Source organism: Antrostomus carolinensis, unplaced genomic scaffold (assembly GCF_000700745.2).
Source record: "Antrostomus carolinensis isolate BGI_N321 unplaced genomic scaffold, ASM70074v2 scaffold1855, whole genome shotgun sequence".
NCBI classification, from domain to species: Eukaryota; Metazoa; Chordata; class Aves; order Caprimulgiformes; family Caprimulgidae; genus Antrostomus; species Antrostomus carolinensis.
In genome coordinates this window covers 30,298-53,329 of record NW_010316902.1, presented here as the reverse complement: position 1 = coordinate 53,329, position 23,032 = coordinate 30,298, and the positions used below count along the sequence as shown (strand labels likewise).

The window sequence follows — 23,032 nt, the reverse complement described above, 5'->3', positions numbered from 1 at the left end:
CACAGGAACCTTGTATAAAGCAGGCTGGTCTTTCAGTGACCGAGTTAATAGTGTTTGCTTCCTCTGTGGATCTCAGATTTCTTTACAACATCTTATTGTAAAAGCTGTAGGAGAGAGTAAGAAATTTTACGTTGAATTCAGGATAGTTCTTTATCCGTGTTAGTCTTGGAAAGACATCCTTTCAGCTCAAAAAGATCCATCTACTATCTTTATGCAATAAAGAAAATAAAATGACTTTTGATGATGCTGCCTCCTAATTGATAATCCATGCTGTATTTTGGAAAAAGGCAGGTTATTAGGGAAAATAATCTGTCCAGTAAAATGTCTTAGAAGAAGGTACCTAGTCCACTAAGCAATCTGTTTCAGTGAAACACATTTTCTCTAAAATTTTCCTGATTTAAACCAAACTCATTAGACCACCTCTCACCTTGATAAAATTCTGGATGTAGTTTTTTTGATGAATATATTTGTTTTTAAACAAAAGTCACAACTGAATGAAACTACCAAGGCTGACTCAGGCAGTCATGGACCCAGTTGATATTTAGCTCATGTTGCTCTGAAGAACTAAACTGTTGGTTTTGCTTTACCAGGATCATCTTTGTGATGTAGATCTAGGTCAACATGGTCCTTGAAGTTGCTTCCCCTGCCTGTGTACATGCCATACCTCTGGGAATAGTCCCAGGATATTCCATTAAAGACCAGAAATAACAGTCTGTCACTGACACTGTCTCACTTGGTGTGACAGTTTGTCAACAAACTGAGAGTTAAGTCAATATTTGTGTTAATCCCTTTTACACCACTTTTATAATCTCACAAAAACTCACAGCCAAGTCTGACTGGCAGCCTGTTATTTCACATGCTTTCCTTTCATACTTCTATCCTTGGCATGGTTAGCAAGGCAGAGACAGAAACTCAGTGAATAATGTTGTTCTATCATTGATCTCTCCTGGTCACACACATCATCACTTAGGTTATCATTTATATTACGAGAGCCTAACTGTCATGCCTAAGGATGTAAAATATTTCCAGACTGCAATGAGTTCAAAACACCAGTATGAAGCTACACAGTTAATGTTGGATGAAAACAACCTCTCTACTGGGAGCTGGAGGGTATCTGATTGAGAGACATCTAACTGCAAACCACTGAGTCTGCTCTGAATATTTCTCAAGACACTTGCTCATTGCAGTGGTCTTATACTCTGCATGCCTGAAGATGCATAGTTTGCATTTTTCATAATTTTTTCACAATTTTAGCAACAGCTTTACATTGGGTCACGACAGGCTTAGTATCTTTCCAAGCCCTTTGCTACCAAAGAGAATCTTAGTTTGTCCATTTAATGTCAAAAAAGTGAGTTAGTTTGGCTAGAATTGCTTTCTCTCAAAATCTTGAAGACATATCGTGATGGATTTCTTTTTAACTTCATATTTCTGGACTAGTTTTCTTTCAACTAAAGCTGCTCATCAAGCCCAAGTGTTTTTTGTCTTTGTAAAGGAGCCAGGCATTCATCAAGGTTTTACTAAGTCCAACACATGGACTTACGTATGATGGCTAAAATGGTTAATCATTATTCAGTCTTCTACCAAGATTTGTCCTAGCAAAACTGAAATTGAGAAAAATTACCATTCTGATTAAATTTTCAGATCAGTGTTATTTACAGTTTTCATCTGATCTTCTCGTTTGCTTTATGTCCTGAGTCCTGACCCTTCCAGAGAAGAGCTAGCCTGTGCACTGCAGTTAAAAAAATGAGATTAAGAAACTAGGCATATCTAAATTCTAAAACAAGAGCTTAAATCTAAGAAATTGTTAGTCAATTGGGTTTGAAGGCACATGAGCACTCAGTTTTTGAAAAGCACCTATTTTTTAATTAACTTTGAATATTTGGAATAACGAAGCTCAAAGTCTCTTTCAAAGATATCCAAGTTTATTACTGAAAAAAATGCAATATTCAAATGTGTATGATACAGTAAGTAGTTGCATTTGTACATGTAAACCTTGATAAAGTAAACAGCATCTCAAAGACAAATTTATGCCAAAAGTGTCTTACAATAGTTAATCAGATCAACAACTTTTTCCTCGGTGAATTTTTTTAGTTGTGGGGTACATACTGGCTTTTAAAAGTAATCTTAAAACACAAAAGAAACCGAAAGCTGACAGGCCAGAGGAACTTCTAGTTGTAGTGCATAAAAGTAAATTTCTCTGAAACACTGTGGTACTGTAATCTTTATTTTAAATATTACGTACAAAGTGTGGATTTATGAATAGAAAAAATAGTTGAAATTTTTATTCTCATTCCTTACTTAGAAACCAAGTTGTATTTAAATATTACATAAATTTCAAATATATACACATTTTAAGAAACCTTTTATGATCATGATATTGCAAGTTAACCAGGATTATAAGAGTAAAAAATGACTCGACTATGTTATTCAGTTAGATTTTACATGATATTATTTCAAAGAACTGAAATTTCAGTGATACTACTCTAGGTAAAAATTAGAGCCAACAGTTTAGAAGATTTTTCAATACAAAACTCTGAGTCGTCTAAATAGAACAAAAATTTAAAAGGTGACTTTAATCTTTTTTTCCCATTATTAACAGAAAAATCATTTGTATTCTCAGTGTTTTGAATCTCATTAGCTTTAGACTGCATTTGGTTTAATCCTAATTTCTCACCTAGTAGCATCCCAACATGTAGCTGATGGTAATAAGAATGCAAACTACAGAGAACATGTAACATTATCGAGGTTATAGCAAAAAGTTAGAAGGAGCCAACAGAACTAACACAAGGTCATTTCCAGTGCAGTGAGAAGGGAATATACCATCATTATCATTTCAAGACTAAATCCCAGTCCTGGACTAAAAAAGTTCCTGTGTAACATGGAATAGCAAAGTGATTTCTCTACAGTTCCTTGTTGTGCCGTTAGAACTTTGTGCTGTTGTGGCAATATTGTGCTATCATGATGATGCCAAAATCATGCCAGTACAAATTTCTGGTAAATGTGGTTGCAATGTTGATATTAGTGAAAAATATGAGTCTATTCATATAAATTTCAAAATGCTAGGATTGTGTAGGGTATTTGGGATGCCTGTGAGCATATAGGGAGGGACATAAGCAGTGCAAATTGTAGTGCTTGGGAAAGTGGCTGAAGGGACAGACCCAGAAATGGATGGCACACGTAGATGCACCCTGTGCTTCCTCACACCCCTCCGTCCAGTGCATACCAACTTGTAAAAAGCACTGGACAAACTAGTGTTTGTGCACTTTCTGCTTTGTTTTCTCAGTTAGGGACATGTAAAAAGAGCCTGTAAAAAATTCTGCAGTTACAGAATTGCCCTGGCATCGGGACAGTCAGCAAGAAGGCATCATCTAATAAAACACTGGGGATGAGTAAAGGATGAGCCAGAGGAGAAAAGGATCAGGAGGGCTGTCACCATGATCCACCTCCAAACTCTTGTTTTTGCAGAATCTGTCAGGGTTCTGGAGAAAAACTTGCTGAAGTGGAGCCCTTTGCTTCCTCTGCTCATCTCCAGCCTCAACGTGCTGGCTTGTTGCATTTTACCCCAATAGAACACAGGCTTGGTGAGCATGAGGTTGAGTATGAAAAGACTTAGGGAATCTTTTCAAGCTGCTAAATTTTCCATGGCAGGAATTCAGGTTTGCAAGTCACTTAAACACTTTCAATTTGGAATTCTGTTTGAATTCTAGTGTCAGTCTTAACACCAAATAAACATTATTAGGAAAGGCTGGCTGTGTATCTGTTTCAAACTTTACCCCCAAATAAGCAACATTAGTATTTTATGAAGATTAGAAAAAATAAAATGCTTCTGGAAATACTACTGCGTTGTAAGCGATTATTGGTAGCACTGTTTTATCTCTGTACCTTTTCTCCTATGTAACAATAGAAAATGTGATTGCTTGATTTTCCATTAACTTTATCGCCTTCATATTTAGGTGTTTGTATAAAATGAGTTTTATTGATATGGCAATTGCCCAGTGTATCTAAAAAAATCTAGTTTATAATAGTTTTAATGCAAATTTTGGACATTTAATTAACTATGTATGAACCGTTTCTTTTCATTTTATAGACAAGGTCATTTTCAGTTAATCAAAATGATATGATGCTTCTAAATATTATATACTAATTTGTCCCTGAACAAACTGCAAGATAATGTAAAAGATTAAAAAATCCCATGATGCCACAGAGGCCTTTTGCAGGCAATGCCACTGGATCCCACAGCTCCAGAAATTCTCTCTGGTAGCACTCCTATTTGGAGTCTACAGTGGAAGAAGCTGCAGCAAGGAAACTGCAGATGTGCACTACTTAGGCTGGACTAATCATCTTAATGACACATGAAGAATAAAGTACCATTGCAGTTCTTGCCTTTCCCCATATTTACACTTACCCTAAAGCTGTTTCCCCAAGATAATTTTTGTTCTGAAGAACTTTTCACGAAGGAAACCTCAGGCAATTTATGAATTTATGCATTAAGGTATGAATCTATTCACCTATTTTCATTAGGGCATCCAGACATTCTTCTTTTGAACTTTCAACAGGACACAATTGAGCCTAACTAATCCTCAGAACATAATTTAAGTTGCTGTTGGAAAAGGGCATAGCAACAGCTGATGTGCATTTTGTAGTAATGAAGATATGTACTTCCAAAGAAACATCTAACAAAAAACCACTTATCCATCATTGCTATAGAAATTTTAGCCTTTTCATCATCAATATTAACTTCAATGTTCACCTAAATTTTCTCTATAAATCATTTAACACAAAGGGATAGGAAAGAAAAATAAAAAACCCTAGCCATCGTGGTTTGCCTTGTTTCCAAGTATTAGTAATCTATATCAGGATGCTTGATCACTCTGCTGTCTTTCTGAGAAGGAAACTGAATTATAGTGTAACAGAGAGCCTGTGCTCAATCTTCAGGCAACCCTGTTAGTGCTTAGTTCTGAATACTGAACTCTTAATGCATCCCTCTATATGGAAACAGACTTTGAGCTCTAAGAAAGAATCTCTCATTGGGATGGCTAATGAAGCAGAACTACTTTTTTTTTTAGTCACCAAAATTCAGATCTCACACATTAGGCACAAATTTAGAATGAAAAGTCATTGGAAATGAGATGTGTATAATGTATGTGGACTTTTTGCTGTTTCTGAAATGGAAATTTCTTTTGTCTGAATCAAGACACGGAATTTAGTTAGGAATAATTAAGACATTTTGGACTAATCCTTTGTATTTAAAAATATCTAGCTGCTCATGCATTCTCTCTAAGGGCGCATGCATAGAGCACAGTTGTCCTAGATTAGATCTGCAATGATCTAAAGCAATTTTTTGCACAAATTGGAGTTCTAAAGCTTTATCAGATTTCACAAACGCAGCTTGCATGCACAGTCTACTCATACTGGTCATTTGTTTGGAATTACAATATTTAGAATATGAAAAGATCATTCACCATTCATAAAATACATTATTCCTGAGGACAGTGTGTGCCTTATACTTTAGTAAAATAACGTGCAGTCAATGCAAACAGCATACTAAATGAAGTCTAGCAAAAAGTTTTCTCAGCTTAAGCAAATGGCTAGATAGTGGCAAAACCTTTAGACATTGTTGTCCTCCAAAAATAAAGGAACACACACAGTGTTTCTCCAGAACTTCTTGTGCTTTTCCAGTGTGCAAAATGCACAATGTCAGATCTACATACTTGCCTTTGATATTCTCCTATACACCAGTGTTGAAAATTATTAATATATTCAAATTTCACATACAAAAAGGTTTTCTTTCCTATATGTTTTTAAGTCCAATTGGAATTTGCCTAAGTATGTATTGACACGTGCTAATATCCACAGTAGAAACAGGAAAGTATAAAATAATCACTATTTCTGATTTTTGCCTAATTTTATCCTTTATCTTCATACCTTGGGCCAGCCAAGGCATTTTCTTTTTAGAGAAAACATTAAAAAAAAGAGCTCATCTGTGACCTTCTGAAGAACTGAAGTCCTGTCACTACGTGGCACAGAAACAGAAGCTGTGACACATGGTTAATGCTGTCAAATGGTGCTTGATAATCCACAGAATGAAACAGAGACTGAATTAAATCAAACAGCGTGATTCTATAAGCACTGAGGAAAGTGCATTAATTACTTCTGATAAAGACTCCTGAGCAACTTAACGCACAACCCAGAATATGAAGGAACAAAACAGCCCTTCCAAAATATGGGAAACTGAGTTCCACCAGCCCCTTATGACAGAACTAATGGGTAATATATTTGATTAAACCATATTTTCCAATTTCTTTTATCCTTTATGCAATACTGTACTCTAGAGTTGCCTTGTCTGGTCACAGAGAGCTGGAATTAACCAAGAAATCTCATTAATATGGTGAAACGACTAAAAACTTAAGGTCTGATTCTAGGCCCCCTGGATACAATAGATCCTACTCATCCACTTTGATGGGCTCTTGAATCTTAAAATTAATTTTATATGGCATAATAAAATGAAATCATTGTGCTAATACATGCAAGTGAATAATGGAATCACACTTTTTGGTTCAATAGGGTATTCTAAGTAGTAAAAATTCAGGTCTTTTCGTATCTGTCAGGAGTGATTTTGCTGCAGGTTTATCCTTAAATATGATGTTAAAATTTATAGCCTTTATAGTTACTGTGCTTTTTTGACTTTTCATTTTTCTAATTTTTATCATCCAATATAGAGAAGCATTATTTAAAATTGTACAAGAGAAACAGAATGATTGTAAATGTTTTTTCACTCCCTTCTCTGCAAGTAAATCCTGCACACTTGTTTAAATTATTGAAATTAAGTTCTTATTTTTTCCCACATTATGAAATGTTAGTAATAGACAATTTCATCACCAAAATGTGACTATAACCAGAAGCAACACTGCTGTATGCACATAAAAACTGAAATTTGATTCTTTACATGAACATCTACCTTTTATATTGATTTTATCCAAAAAGCCCCCCAAAACGGTAAGAAGGCATACAAATAATTAATAATAATAATAATAAAAAATCTAAAAGTAACCACTGTGTGTGTGTGCATTTATATACAATCTGTATACATATCTGCCTGTATCTAACTCCCATGCTTTGACTTATTTAGGCCAATAAAAGAAGTGCACATTACTGGAACATTTACTATTACAATAAGAAGAGCATTGTTATAAAGTGCTCTGCTTCTCCTTCCCTGAACAAGCAAGTCACAATGTTATACTGGATGTCTGATATATATCTGCATAAGCTTGCATACTATAAAGAGTTAATTGTATATTCAGGACGAAGTCATTTGCACTGTATGAGAATATTTCAAGTTAGCATTCTATGAAGTCATGGAATCATCACCCAGACAGGTCAAAGGGAACAGTAACACAGTTAGACACCTGCATGCTACATCAGAGCATGAAAATGACAGTTCTTCCATCCTCCTGGAAGCATGTGGAGGTTGTCTTTCTGCATATGGAAGTGGAAAGACAACTCAACAGCCACGTCATTTTCAAATACAGCTGCAATGTGGGCAATGCGATGTGTTCTCTTAGTGCTGCTGTTTTATCTTTGAATTTAGAATTTTTGGTTTTCAACTAGAAGGATAAATTAATGACACTAATGTGCAAATCTTAAACTGCATAGTATATATTAAGCAGCCATAGATCCCTTTTTTAGGGTAGGACCACATCCACAATCTCAACAAGAGACTAGGACAAACCTGACAAAACAGTAAGCCTGAAAGATCATTTATATCAAGTTATGGCCACAAAGGCAACAATTGCTCTTTTCTTCAGAGGCATTACAGATGGAGCTGAGCAATCAGAAGCTGTAGTAGTGGTGGATATAATGTAAGTTGTATTTAGTCATGCCCATACTGTATAAGTTCATAGGTAATTTTTAATTTCCATTATGCTGTTAGTATCTTCCTGAACCGCAGGAATATTCATTGCCTTTTTTTTAAACCAGAGTGTCCAAATTTTTAATCTGTCTGCATATTCCTGAGTGGCAATTCTCCTTGGTGCTCACCACAGACCAGTTAGAGGTAAGGCTCTTCATTTTCTTAATCGGAAGCATCTATTTTCCAGTTCCCACCAAAGTTTGCATCTGTACTGCCCAGCAAGAACATACGTACACCGTGAATCTCACAGACTGATGCCAGACTCTGACTTCATTTTCTAACTGCACTCCTCAATTTCCATAGTGTTTTTGCTGCAGCACAGTAGTGACTAAGGCCATTCATGGTGATACTGTTTCCCATTCTTTTTTCTTTCCTTCTGCAAATGCTCCAGTTCAGCCTCATACATCATTTCCTGGACTAAGTATTTCTCTCTCCTCATTCTGTCACACAAGTCTTTGGGCATGTCTGGAATCAGGTAGGCAATGAAAGACTTTATTCCAAAAACAAGGTGCTGAAAAGAAGAACAAAAATAATTGCTTCAAAGATGCATAAATATTCATTTCTAAGACCACATTTTAGGGCCTAAAAGTCTAAGGCAAAACTGGAACTGAGATTAAATTCATGACTGAAAAGTAACTCCTTTGTTTTTTTAATATATAAACATACACATATGGGAATAAATGAGCGGTCTGTCAGAAATGTGAAAGTGCTGAAGTCTTCTGAAAAGAAAAACAAAGGGTGTAGATAGTGACCTAAATTAAGATGTGACTGCAGGATATGCTAGTTTGCATAACAATAGCAAACACTACCTACAAGCAGTCTTTGTTAAGAGCTTGCAATTGAAGTAAGTAACCAGGTTCCTGGACAGTATGCAATATGTTCTTCAATGTTAGTACACACATTTCTTCTTTTATGTTAGGCTAGAATAATGAATCATTTTCCTTCAACACATTTTAATAACTGTTCTTAATGTACACATAAGTTGCACCACTTCTTTTTCAATAAAATGATGGGTAAGAAAATATGGTTTTGGAGGGACTCTAAAATCTGTGCATGCTCTGTCCATTCTGTTTGAAGTAGCTGATTAATAACAGTTTGGGGAGAATGATTTTTTTTTTTGACTCTAAAATCTGTGCATGCTCTGTCCATTCCGTTTGAAGTAGCTAATTAATAGTTTGTTTTTTTTTTCCCCTCTCTCTCTCTTGACTCTAATGTACAAGCAGTTGATGATACTGACAATTTCCATATGGGATTACTATAAAAAATCAACTCCAACTTTAAAGAGGTAGAATGGAATTGTTCCTTTCCATGACTAACCTCAAATACTATGATGAAGGCCAGCCGTGCTGCCAGGACATGCCAGAATTGCAAAGTGAATTCATACGGAGTTGAACTCCATGGTGGGGCTCTGTAATCTCTATACCTGTAAAGCAGAGAAAAACCCATTAAGTTAGGTTGTGCTCAAAAACCTGAACACGGTGAAGAGCTCTCTAGCTTATCCTAGATCTGGCTAAAAGGAGAGGAACTGAAGTAAAAGCATACTTCAAGAGGAATTATCAGAAAAGGAGAAAAATAGTGCACAATACAGGCAATAGGACTGCTTATAAGATGGCACTTTTTACTTCCAAAAATCCAAAACTATTTCTTTTGTGGTTATAAAGCTGACACTTTGGAGTGTTAAGTTCAAATGTGTTGACTCTAAATTGGTTTTTGTCTTTGCTTATAAGCATTTGAGATTCTCCAGACAAAGTCTGCACAAATGTAACATAATTCTGTAACTTAGTCAATTCAAGCTAACTCTCACTGTAAAACTAAATCTGAAACCAGAAACGCAGTCATGCAATGTCATATTTAATTTTTATGCTGAATTTCTTGTATTCATCTTGCAGAACTGTATGGGATCTTGACCTTAGAACCACAATCATAGAATGGTTTGGGTTGGAAGGGACCTTAAAGCACCTCTAGTTCCAAACCCCCTGCCACCAGAAGGGACACCTTCCACCAGACCAGGTTGCTCAAAGCCTCATCCAACCTGACCTTGAACACTTCCAGGGAGGAGCATCCACAACTTCTCTGGGCAAACTGGGCAAGTGTCTCATCACCCTCACAGTAAAATAAAAATTTCAGTTGTGTATTTTAATTAACAGACCTCAGAATGCTTCACAAAACTGAAATGGGAAATTTTACCCTTCTTGGCAGCTGGGGAAACTTTGAAATGAAATATTTCACAGAGGCATGAAAGATACGGCTTGCAAGAGAACTGGAAAAGTCAGAACACAGGTTTCCAGTGTGTTAGTATTGTGTCCTACCACATGACGTTTACACCTGAGACTTCCATGTTTGACAGACTTGAATGTCAATGCTTTTAGAGACAAAAAAGAAACTCTGTCAGTAATTTAAGCACTGACTTTCAATTTAATGCCTGTATTAACATCTATGCCTGTATTAAAAGAAGGGAGAGCATCAAAACATACCGGCAGTATCCTGAGTATCCCATTCCAAGTTCACTCAAATCAAATACTGATAAACTGCTGTTGACATATCCCTTTAAGCACCTGAAAAGACAAGACATATGGTCAGGACTTTCCCCATAAAGCAGTTATACAGCATAAATCCTGTGTGTAAACATATCCTGCTATCACATATTGTGAGCATACTATTTTATTTGTTTATCAGGACAAAAGCAATTATAAAATTTTAAGCAGAGAAACAAAGTTTTATTGGAAAGAATCAAATAACATCTGTTTCAGGGATAACACTGTTTAAAAATTTATTTTCAGTACTTTTGATGTTTTTGCTTCTTTTCTGCCAGCAGATATAAACCAAAAATTGATGCTACAGTGTTCTTCACTGTCTTCTAAAATGACTGAAATTAGAAAGATGGCTAGAGAGGCAGAAAGAATAATTTAACATCCGTGCAGAATCTGCCACCACTCATGCAACATATACAAAAAAATGACAGGTTTTATGAGCTGATCAAAGAAGAATTTTCAGCAATAGTAAAATGAACGGTGCATATATACCAAACAGCCATCTTTAAGGCAACCGTTTATTAGTATTAATGACAGAAATCACATAAATACATTGAATTGTGACTGGAGTGAAATTGTCTGTTCCTGGAAAAGCACAGACACGTAAGACATGCTGTCTTCTTAGAAATCTGTCTTGTAATTTAACAAAGGGCCTTCTGAAAGGCAAAGGACATTTAAAAAGAGATGCATCAGGAATCCCATTATACCTCCTGAGCCTTCAGGTTTGCTGTGACAAACCCAATCACTACTGGTAAAAGAAGAAATAGAATTACATAGTTCTCTATTTAATGTGCACATGAAGCACTAATGTTTTTCCACTGTTGTCTCTCTTCATCCTATCCTGCCTCATTCTTTTTGCCTTAAATTCTCTCTTCCTGTCACAGCATAGGAAGAATATATCTCTATTTTCAATCATTAGAGATGGAGCAATGAGGGAAGAAAGGATGGACCCCTGTGGTTTGGGCTGAGGCACAGTCTGTGAATGTAGTGATCCTGGCTTCCTGGATAAGCTTTGTTGCTTTCACTCTTATCCTTCCTCCTGTGCAATAAAGAACATAAGTTGAGCTTGTGAGATGTGCTATAGTATTAGAAAAGTGATGCTCCCTTTTCTCAAGGTAACTCCGATTCTCATATCAAAATGAAAAAAAAACCAACCCTGCAAAAAACCCCCTCAAAACCACCCCCAAAACACCTGTAAGGGCACTGGTCTCCAAATGAAAAAGACACCCATCAGTACTGTGATCTGTTTAGACCGTGTAAAAGGTCATGATAGACAGTGGGAAATGCAGACAGAACGTGGTGGAACCCACAATTCAGAGACATTGGTAAGTGTCTGGAGAAAAGGGCAGGAAACCGGCCTGGTGGTGCAAAGACAGGCAAGATATTTTGCTTGAAGCTAAGATACACAATATATATGGAATTCAGTTAAATAGTGTCAAGGCCAGTCTTGCTGGAGCTGGGCTGCAAGCACTTCTGAAGAGAAACAGGCAGAGTTTAAGAGTGAATGAGGCTTATTATAAAAGAGAGCTCGGGAGCATGTGTGGAAGTGTAGTGGGAGAAGACAGCTCAGAACTATTGCAGAGAGAAGAAAAGCTCATTTAGGAAAAGTCTGAAAACTGCTATGATGTATACTGAACATGGAAGACGTGACTTGCCACTTCTATAACGATGGAGCTTGTTAGCAAACTCTGGAATGGCGGAGATACTTGCACTAAACATCTGTGAAGGTTTGCACAGATGTACAAGGTAAAATGTTACTGATCTACATTAAGTATGTTAACACAGAAAGACAGGAACAAAAGTGAGCTGAAATATACATGTATATATAAATATCTTAATTACTTTTCTTGTCTGTACCCTTGATCTGTACAGGGACCATATTTGTATGCATAGACAAAACGTGGAATGTAATCAGAAGTAATGGCAATAACAAAGGCGTTGGTGATGACAGCCAGAACTCCAATTCCTTCCAGAATCCCATACCAGATACCTAGGAACAACAGAAATGACAACAAAGTCATTAGTTTTTAACAGTCATATTAAGTCATAGGAAGTCATACTAGTGATGTTAAAGTCATTATTAGGAATACAGTTTTCCTTTTTTTTTTGAGAAAGAATTATTCATTTGGAAAGCCAGTCAAAATTAAGACATATCCCCACATTCCTGCCACCATTGGCTCCACTTGAATGAAGTCTTATAGTAGGGCACACCCTGCTGAGAAGAAATAGCTAAGCAACAAAGGTATAGCCATAACCTTTTGTTATAGAGGCTAAATAGAAGATTTTAGAAAGAGATTTCTTATTTTTATTTAATTCAGTTTTAAACCAGAAGTGAATTTAGTCCTTATATTTAATTTTTAAATTCAATTGATTTTGGATAGAATTTTAGATCTAGAGTTCCAAAAATCAGAATGTTTTCAAATTTCTAACTATTATGATCCCTTATTGGAAATGGAAAACAAATTTGAGGAGTTCTCTTAGCTAAGCTAAGAGTTAACCGAGTTCCCTTTTGTTGCTTAACAGGAGAGTTGTCATTGACATGTGTAGGTTACGTTATCAGTTTCACTCTTGACACATGAAATATTTCAAGGGTTAAGCTGCATTAAAGAAGGAAACAAACAGATGGTACCTGACAGTGACAGTCATTAGGTTCTCTCACCTATATCTGTTGCTCTTGCAGGCATAGGTCTTCGCCACTGAGTGACAAACTTGTATGCATCTAATCTTATTTCTATGATATTGTTAAGCAATGCCAGGAGAGGTGCCAGTGGGAAGGCAGCAACGAAGATGGTGGTAAAGCCAAACTGTAAAACTAGACAAGCATTTGTATGGTTAGAAATTGGAAACACAAAAGATCTTTTAACGTGCAACATAGTTTCAGTTTCTTAAGAAAACTGGCATCTCTCTAAATTAGCTCACCCATTTCTAAGTATTCATCCATTAAACCATGGAGATTCATAGGCTGCAGATTCCAGTCTTTTTCCCACTGAGGCAGAGAAATTTTATGCTCCATTAATTGCCCTCCTCTCTTCATTTTGCGTCGTGACCACCAATTCTGTAATAAGCTTTATTAGATAAACAGAGCATTATTTGCTGTACTTAGTAATTTACAATACTTGTTGGTATTATTTTGAAGTAAGTGGGTCTATTTTGAATAGCACCTGAATGTTTACTTAGGTGTTTTCTGGATATATTCACAATATCATATAAGATACAATTCAAAGAACTTCCAAAAGTTCTCAATTCCGCATTATGATTTGGACTATGTCTTTAATGTAGCATGTTAGGCATTATACAAATAAGCTTTTCAGAACATGGAATTTGCTTGAATGGACTTTTTTTGCAGGATTTACCTGCATGCCTAAATAAAAAAAGAATGGGAAAAAAATAATGCAGAGTGAGAGCATTAGAAAGTTAAATAATGCTTTAATTTTGAGCCTGTAAAAGACAAACCAAATAAGTAGAGCTCAGTAAGAACTCTATGATACTAGAATATATTGAACAGTAGAATATGTTTTCTATTCTTTGAATGAACCTAAAAATCTAGATGCTTTACAAAGTATATTTTCTTGAAGCATAAAAAAGTGTCTAATGAGGTGTTGTTGAAGCTACAAATATTGAAGACTATTTTTTATAAAGGTGTACAGAGATCTTTTCACAAAGTAGTTATAAACATTAAGTAGGTAATAGTCTCACAAATTAAAGTGTTACACAACTGAAAAATACTATCCAGTATTGACACAGGTGGCAATTAAAAGCTGTTATTTGTTTCTAGATATTACTGAAAAGAGACTGAAGATGGGAATTTTTAATTTTTTTTTAAATTTTTATTAAAACATCTGAACTTACGGATAGCCGAGCTCCATGAAGTTGTTCCACATTTGTTTTAAAACCATAATAACTCCCATTTGCAAACACAGATCTATCAAGCAGCCACTAGGATGACACTGAAATGAAATGGAAAAAGATCAGTGGCTAAAATCAGATAATTCCTTTCATTTTTATTTGTTCACAGGGTGAACGGAAAATACTCCAATGTGTTTGGCGAAAAACACTAACCTCCTGCTAGAAATATTAAAAGAATTATTAATAACAGAAATATTAACACAGATTTCAGTTGAACAACTTTTAGACATCATATTTCTTGGAGAACTGGATTGTACTACCTAAGCTAAGGGTATGAGTGCTATACATCTGAGAAATAACATAGTCCATTTCACTTACACCAATACATACGCTTTCATTTCAAAGGAATGGAGCAATATTTCATTTGTAATATCCTAAGTCTGAACAGAGACTTCATAAATGAATCTCTGCTACTGGTATCTTAACTATACAAATTACCATATTAAAATGCTTAGTAATTACAGAAACTTTTTTCAGACCATGGGCTACAAAGTTATGGTATTTTCATCTGTGGATACCGAGGTTCAACAGAAGAAACCTGTTTTTCAGAGAGAACTTCAGTAGGCTAGTGATATCAAGGGAGGTGCAATTCTAACACACTTTCAAGCTAAATTTTGAAAATACTGTTTTTCTTCTTTTAAATTGGTATCCACACTGGCAGCAACTTAAGAAGCTGTCCTCCATTCAAAAATTCCACATACTCAGGAGATACCAACCATGTATGATTTAGTAGTGCCTGTGAGGTAAGGGACTATCACTGTTTGCTTTTCCCAAAGGCAGAAAGAACTGCGTGTCTCATGCAGAGTCACCCAGCGCAGTGGAGAACGCAGAAGGAGAAACACATCTCCTGTTTACTCTTCATTGCACTTCGATGGAATAATAAATCTTTCAAACTGGACATAATTACTGTCCTTCAGCCATTTCCTTTTTACTCACGGAAATTTCACAAGAACACAAATAGGATTGCTTACCTCTTCCAGTCTCCATCTATTAAAAAGCTTGTTGTACTTTCCTGGGCGGCCTGCAAATCTGGAAAATAAGATTTCTGTTTCTTGGTGGACATTCCAAGAACACCCTGTATCAGTAGTTATTTCACAATATCCACTGAGCAAAGTCATTACATATAAACACATTAAATCACATAGGCTTAAATCTGGTATCTGTAGGATATGGTAGTTTCAGAATGCAAACAAGAACTATCACTTTACAAGCTATCCTAAGCTTTTATTATGTCCAGAACAGAAATCCTAGCTTCAGGGGTTTTAGATGTTAAGATATTCAGACTCTCTAATCTACTTCCAAGAAGATAAGCCATTGCAATACATAGGAATTTAGTGCAGCACAGAGATCTGCTTGCCCATGTAAAATGCGCACTGGATTGCACCCTCAGACATACAAGCATAAAATCATTTCCAAACCCAACATAACTAAATGCTTTTTACAGATCTAAGATTCTTTTTAGAACAAACTGAATAAAAATTCTTAATGACTTCAGTGAAAGTTATATATGATAGAGAAAAAAACCTCATGCTTGGTCCTACTAGACACAGGAGACAGCAAGATACAGAGAAGTTTAGAAACTATATGGCAAATGCATCATTGGATGTAACAAGCAGATTTTACCTACAGTCTTTACTAGAGGATCTTTGCTTTCAAACAATCTTGAACTGAAATTATATTATAAAACTTTATAGAAGGTACTCTGAAATACTCTATAGGTTCTGCAGGAATGATAAGTCTGATCAAAAGGAAATTAAAGTGAAGATGAAGCAAAGTTAGACCTGTCCAGTATCTCATGCTCTGAGCTAAAGATACACACAGAAATTGGAGCCAGAATTTCTTCCTCCTACTCTTGTGTAAGACCTGCCAGACAATATTTCCTATTTATAGAAATGGATCCTGGGAAATTAACTAATGGGGAATAAACAAGAAAAAATAAATAAAGCCTATTAGCGCAGGGCTAAATACAAACCCACATTTAGGAAGTGGCTGTATTTTTAAAGGTTCTGAATTCTCATTTAGTAGGAAAGTCATGTACACAGACTCACTTAAAAAGACTTTTTACTGTCTAGTTTCATGAATTAAGATTTCAAGAGTCCAACCCTCACATACCGTTAAAAATATTAATTTATTGTTATTAATTCTCCTCAGAAACTGACTCACATACAAATCTTGCAGTTCAAAACATCACTGTATTTTCTTCAAATCTATAAAATTAGCAAGGATTATGAGTAAGTGCAGTTAGCAAAGATATTTTACCTGCCAAGAAAAAAGGCAATGTAAAAAATGGAGCTGTTCAAGTTGACAAACTGGAAGAGGAACATTTTCAAGGCAAAGCTGTTTTCCCATTCAGATTCAGTTCTAGGGTGCTCTGCAGGAAGACACAATATATATTATATAAACATAAATGAAACCCAGTTATGCCTACTTTGATCACAGATTAATCAACACTAATAAAACAAGTGATGGTTTCATGTCACGGTGCCCCATCAGGTTGCAATTACTTTTTTTTTCTCCTCAAAGTGTTCAGTCTGCAGGTCACAAAACCATTGGTCCAGCTCAGACTGTGTTGGTTCAATGTGGAAACTGGAGATACAAACCTCTCAGCATAGAATAAGTCACAAATCTAGGGGAAGATACCTGTTCTACTTCCGTGAAAAAGTTCTGAATTCAGTGTGAATCTTTAATTTTAAGGCTACAGGTATCTTGATTAAAAAACAAACACAAAACCAACCAACCAAACAAAAACCCCAAATACAACACAACAAAAGAACCCCAAACAAAAAGCAAAAGCACTTGGAATCAGTAGAGTAACTGACAGGAGCTACCAAGGAAAGAAGAGACAACCAACAGCCAGCTGGTTTCTCACCCAAGCATCTTGTCTTCTAAATACTTCTGCAAGACCACTATTTCATCCTCAAGACTTCCCTATCATAATGCTTATGAATGTTAAACAGATTATAATTGGTAGGGCTACAAGTATTCTGTGTGTGTCTACACTGCCTTGGATGTTTTTCCTTATGGTTTGTTCATTATTTATGTCTGAATTGGAACTCAGTGATTGCGATTAAAATTTTTATTTTTTGGTAAAAATTTCAAATTTCTTTGATGGATATATCTAACTTGGAATATAGTATACTGATAAAAGATATATATGTGTTGGAAGTCTAAACTGCCTGGATTTTTCAGTTAAAATTTGTCCTATTTAATTTTTTTGGTCTAAAGGTTACTAAATTAGGATACAAATGTACAGGATACCAGCTTTACATTTGGACACTTGTTCCCAGAAGTCAAGATGTCCTCCACCTCTTTGATGTAAAACACCTTAGGAAGCTAGCTACCTTAGGTAGCTCAAACACCTGATGCTCCCTCATGCTTAATTCAGTAAGTTTTTTTTCTTTAAAAAAAAATAAAATATTTAATATATTTTGGGAAAAATCAGCTTATATACTTAAATGAAATTATTTTCTTTTCCATTCTGTAACAATATAATATATTTTAAAAGTTAAGTAGGAACACAGTGCAATATGAAAAATATCTTAAAATATTTTAATAATTTGAATAAGTTGACTATACATTCTGAATTTTTCTAACCTGTTTAACTGCTTGTTATCTGAAACACTATGAAGTTTTGAGCATATTAATACATGATCCTCAATACTTTAACCAGAAGAGGGAGCTGTTAAATTTCAGCAGTGAGCTTGCTTTTAAACTATGACAAGATCAGCTGCTTATTTTGAATATAGGCTAGAAGAAAGCATGTAGGAAGAAACACTGAAAGATAATATATTCACATAGTAGGAGATCTTAAATGCTGTCTTTGCTTTCTTGTTTTATATAAGCTATCCTGAAGTCTCTAGTCATGACTAGAGGCTTCAGTATAAATTTTTGATGCAACAGAATTAGAGCTACTTTAACATTTATGACTTGATATTTTTACCTTGGACAATGTAATTTTATCTTCATCCATTTTTTTCCTATGAAAATTCAAATTAAAAAATTTATTTTAAAAAACCCAACCAAGCATTTTGGAAGAATGGAAAAAAAAAACCTGTTTTAGCATTCAAACAAAGAGTATGTTTTGAATTTTGTTCCATTATAACATGACAGTTTTTTTCAACTTACACTATAAAATATAAAAAATAAAGTAGAAGTATAAGAATAAATTCATTTCTTTTCTGTTATTTCCTTAGTGAAATAATCTTATAATTTCTTTCTCTTGTATTTCTCACTTGCTTAGGGAAATGCCAGCATCATACTATGTGTAGATGAAGTTTTCAAACCCCTGTTTTATGAAAATACAAAGGTATATGCCACAGCTATCAAGAACCATACCACTAGTAAAGACACACATACCTAAGTCTGTCAGGAGATAGGCAACCTTTTCATATACCTAAAGCAGAAATAAAAGATGGTGTAAGCATAGCAAGTTATTTTCAACAGTTTTCTTGTGCTTGTTTACTTAAATGTACTTTTTATGACTTTGAATTATTATACATAATAACAGAAATAAATACATGACAGTCTGTTTTGAAGAATGCTTTCTTAGTGCAGCGAGTGCACAGTCTCCTCTGCAGAATTAAAAGCCATTGTTTGCTGTGCTATTATTCCTTTTTACCTGTTTGTATCTGCATGGGAATAGAAAAATCATAAATTTATTGCAGTTGAAGGAAGAGAGGTTATATCAATGTACATTGTGCCGCTACAGAAAATTATTAAACCCGTGCTGTTACATGACAGGAAAAGCTTAAACTGAGATCAGGCATCACAGCGATTCTAGGACTGCGCAACACTGATCTTACAGCTGCATTTTAAATAAGAAAGAGAAGTATTCAAAGTTATCAATTAAAAAAACCCCAACAAACCTGAAAGAAAATTCTCAGCCAAGAAAATAACGTAGTTCCATTTAGAGATGTATTGTGAAAGTTAAGGTAAAAAGACAAAAATGCAAATGTAGAAAGCAGTAGCCTGTACCAATGTGACTTGGTGACATAAGCAAAGATGTGCAGTGACAAATTAAGTAGGCAGTAGAGAAAAGCATTGACAAAAATTGTATCAGAAGAGGAAAAGCCCCTGAAATACTAGCTTCAGGCACTGCTATATGAATAAGCAAGAACATGTATCTATCTGATATACAGTAAACTCAGTAACCTTGTAAAAATTACTCCTTTAAATTAATCCCTCCTTGAAAAGAACAGAAGACTTACAACGTTCAGTGACATGATGATCATAAAGTTGATACAGACTCCAGTGCCAGATGTTGCAAACTGCCAATACTTCTTGATGAAATACCACTTGAAAGAAGCAAATTGTTCCATGGCTACCAGACGATATACCACAACTGCAAACACTGCAGTGAGGACCAGTGAAATCTACAGATAAGTGAGATATCAGAACAAAATAAACCATATCTGAAATAATTTCCACTCAATTAATAAATTAACAAGTGTTTTAAAGATTGCTATTTGTTTTGGTGAGAAGATTTTGAGAGTCTTTTTGATTAATAATTCTGATATTATTAAGCATTACCATGAAGAATATTCCTGAGACAGACACCATCAGTCGACTGAGCTTATCAGGGAAAGGCTGAAAAGGTTCAGGTTTTCCTGTGATGGGATTTACTCTTTCCACTTGGGAATATTTAGCTTCAAACTGGGGGCGCAGCTCTTCCTGGAATGACAAGGTAGATTCCATTTGTTGTACTACTTATTTCACTGCAGTATCAAAAATCAGACATATATGTGCTATAAAGTAGGAAATTTATATTGATAAAAAGAAATCTTTCTTATAATGCTCCAAATCAAAGATCCAAATAATTTGCTCTTTTGAAAATCTTTGGAAACAGTGCCAGAGACCAACAAAGAACAGAAACTGTCAGAGCCTTCCCCTCTATATGAGGGTACTGAAAAGGATCATGGGTCATACTACTGACTTAAACACTAGTTCCTCTGCAGAAACTAAGAGCACTGCAAATTAATGCCAATTATGATGGTGCTTTTTGTGATACGAAACCATTTATTAAAAGCCACCAGCTTGTATCTACGCATCTAAGGAAATTTATAAAACAAGTAATTAGATAAAGTCTATATTCACTGCATTTGAATCACCAATGTAGTTAAATTACAGCTGTATTCACTTGTGATTTATGAAGTAATGTAATAAAATAATTTGATTATTGCTGATGCTGATAGCAGAATGTTAAAGGATAAGTTATGCCTCTCAGAAGGATATAAAAATCCAGTTTCTTAGCTTTGCTTTGTCCTAGTCCTGTTTCCAGGCAGGATTAGGAATTTCCAATACAAGAAATCATAGAACTGAAAGGCATCTGTGCTGACACCAGTAGTAGCACCTGTCCTCTGTATAGGCAGTATTGCCACTCAGTTGTTCAAAAGATACTTTTAATAAATGTAGAATTATATTTGGAATTATAATACTAGTTGTAGAAGGCAAAGGATCCTTGTAGAGTCTCAATTATATGTGTTTATTCTGCAACTAGTATTATAAATAAAAATATAATCCAAATGACAAATTCATATTACTGGCATATGATACGTATTGATAATTATATCACACTGATAGTAAGATTTACAGGTTTACTTCTGTTTAGTCTTACCTCTTCATCTTCCCAGTCTATGAGGTCCCAGTCATAGGTTAACACAGCTCTCCGCCTTTTCCAAAACTCTAGAAAGACTGTAGCTGGGGAAATAATCAACTACATTTTAATTATGGAAAAGAAAGAAAAAAGGCCATGCAGATCTCAAGAAAATCAGCAATATATAACACGGTAACTGTTTCTAGCTGTTCTCGAAGTAATACTAGACTGTGAACAAAGGGTGTCCTCAGTTGAACATACACTGATCTTATAAAGCTATTTATTTCATTCTGTCTGACCCCGAAGATTTGGGCTAACTTGTTTACTCTTTAAATCAAGATCTGTATCTAAGTTAGAGTTTTCAGGCTCTGGTATAGCATGAATAATAGACTCTAGTATAATATGAATAATAATAATAAATGATGTCTTATGTTACTTATGTACATGAAGCATTTGATAATGCAATGATAAGAAAATCACTCATCTAGATGAAGCAGGTGAGGCCTGATCGATAACTATATTTGACAACTAAAGCACCTTTTCCAGACTCACTTGAGCTCTTAAAAAATGCTGCAATACTGTCTTTGACACAGTAGAATAGAATTCATGGAAACTTTTCTGTGCTATAAGGCTACTGAGAAAATAGTGTGAAAAGCTGTAAATAGATTTAAAAAAAACCCAAAACAAAACACAAAAAAGCATGTTGGAAAAAATAAATAATTCAAAAAACTTCTAGTCTAAATGACAGTGAAAAAACCATCAGAACTTTGAAATTCAAGTATCTGTCTGGGTCTGCAGAAAGCCTGGATCCTTCCTGGCTTGCCTTTGCTTTATTCCACTGCTAACACCACCCGGCTCTGGTTGCTCTCCCTGCAAGCAAGCCCTGCCAGTTCCAGTTGCTAAGCACTTCATACTGACTCATCTCTTACCCTGATCTCCCAGCTCTGAAAATGCTAAGTCTTGACTATTGTCAATTACTTCTGTAGAAAAATAAGATATAGAACAGATGAGTAATCCAACCATTTGAACATCAAGAGGAGAACATTACAGTTCTAACACTGCTTTGACCTGGCAGAGTTTCTGCTGAATCCTGCTGCTCAAGAGTTCTGGATAATTTACAGTTTAGAGGGTCACACACAAGCCTCCGGTTTCCTACAGAAAACATTCTCTGGTATCTTCTCTGCTTTTTCCAGTGCACATCGCTTCTCATTTTACAGCTCCAATTGCTGTTCAGAATTTTAAATCCCATAATATGTGGTGAACTTCCTTTTTTTGTCCAGCATTTTGGTACAGATCCACTCATCTAGGGATCTGTTATTCAGTTCACTGCAATACAGTCTGCAGTTCTGCCTGTTGTACACTTCCAAAAGTTCCTTTCAATTCTTATTTAAGTTATCTTATGTTTACTGCCCTTACACTGCCAGTACTCATATTGATGAAGAACTAAAATCTCTAGGCATGTGCTTCACACAGTTTTTAACCTTTCAGAAGACAAGTAAGGTGATTTTTTATGGTTAAGACAGACAGGAAATATTGGTTGTGTGTTGTTACGATCTTAAGTATAACAAAACTTAGCATTGTCAAGAAAAAGAAATGAATGGCAACTGTTAAATGCTATGGAAGGAAAAAAGAGAACAGAGATGAAAGAAACCTAAACAAAACCAAGAACCCAGAGAACCCAACTATTATGTGAGCAGATCTCTTCTGAATGTTTTATAAGAGTCACCGTGTCAAAATGAATGGTGGGTTTATCTCCCTAAAAAAATTACTACAAAGAGGATTTTCAGTAAGGAACTAGGAGACTCTGCTCTGAAGAGTTTGGCCATGGCCAGACAGGCCTTTTCTGAATATGCTGCTCAATTACTTCTCCAGTTTTATTCAGTCAGACTGCTTTACAGCACAGCTATGCAATAAAAACAGTCTCACAGATTTGGTACCACACCTTCTACTGAGACACACTCTTCAGAATAGAAACTGCGACTTAATAAATACAGGCTACAGCTGAATGACAGCTTAGTCCCATCTCCCACTCCTGGAAAACTCTGAACCACCTTATCTCCATATGGCCACAGCCCTGAACCTGTTCTCACTTGG

The 23,032-nt window shown here is 35.4% G+C and overlaps 1 protein-coding gene across 1 annotated transcript in view; it reads right to left on the bottom strand.

The window, feature by feature from the left end:
- Positions 1-8,237: 8,237 nt before the first annotated feature.
- The window catches only part of LOC104525270 (anoctamin-3), a gene marked incomplete at its 5' end in the record, with an annotated part of 40,756 nt that continues 25,961 nt past the window's right edge, over positions 8,238-23,032 (bottom strand). Inside the window, 13 exons of the mRNA XM_010168375.1 lie at positions 8,238-8,420; positions 9,227-9,332; positions 10,384-10,464; positions 12,283-12,430; positions 13,100-13,252; positions 13,360-13,505; positions 14,290-14,387; positions 15,318-15,375; positions 16,606-16,717; positions 18,703-18,739; positions 19,554-19,718; positions 19,876-20,016; positions 20,960-21,042. Of these exons, the coding sequence (XP_010166677.1) occupies positions 8,238-8,420; positions 9,227-9,332; positions 10,384-10,464; positions 12,283-12,430; positions 13,100-13,252; positions 13,360-13,505; positions 14,290-14,387; positions 15,318-15,375; positions 16,606-16,717; positions 18,703-18,739; positions 19,554-19,718; positions 19,876-20,016; positions 20,960-21,042 (1,511 nt within the window). The remainder of the gene's footprint in view (positions 8,421-9,226; positions 9,333-10,383; positions 10,465-12,282; positions 12,431-13,099; positions 13,253-13,359; positions 13,506-14,289; positions 14,388-15,317; positions 15,376-16,605; positions 16,718-18,702; positions 18,740-19,553; positions 19,719-19,875; positions 20,017-20,959; positions 21,043-23,032) is intronic.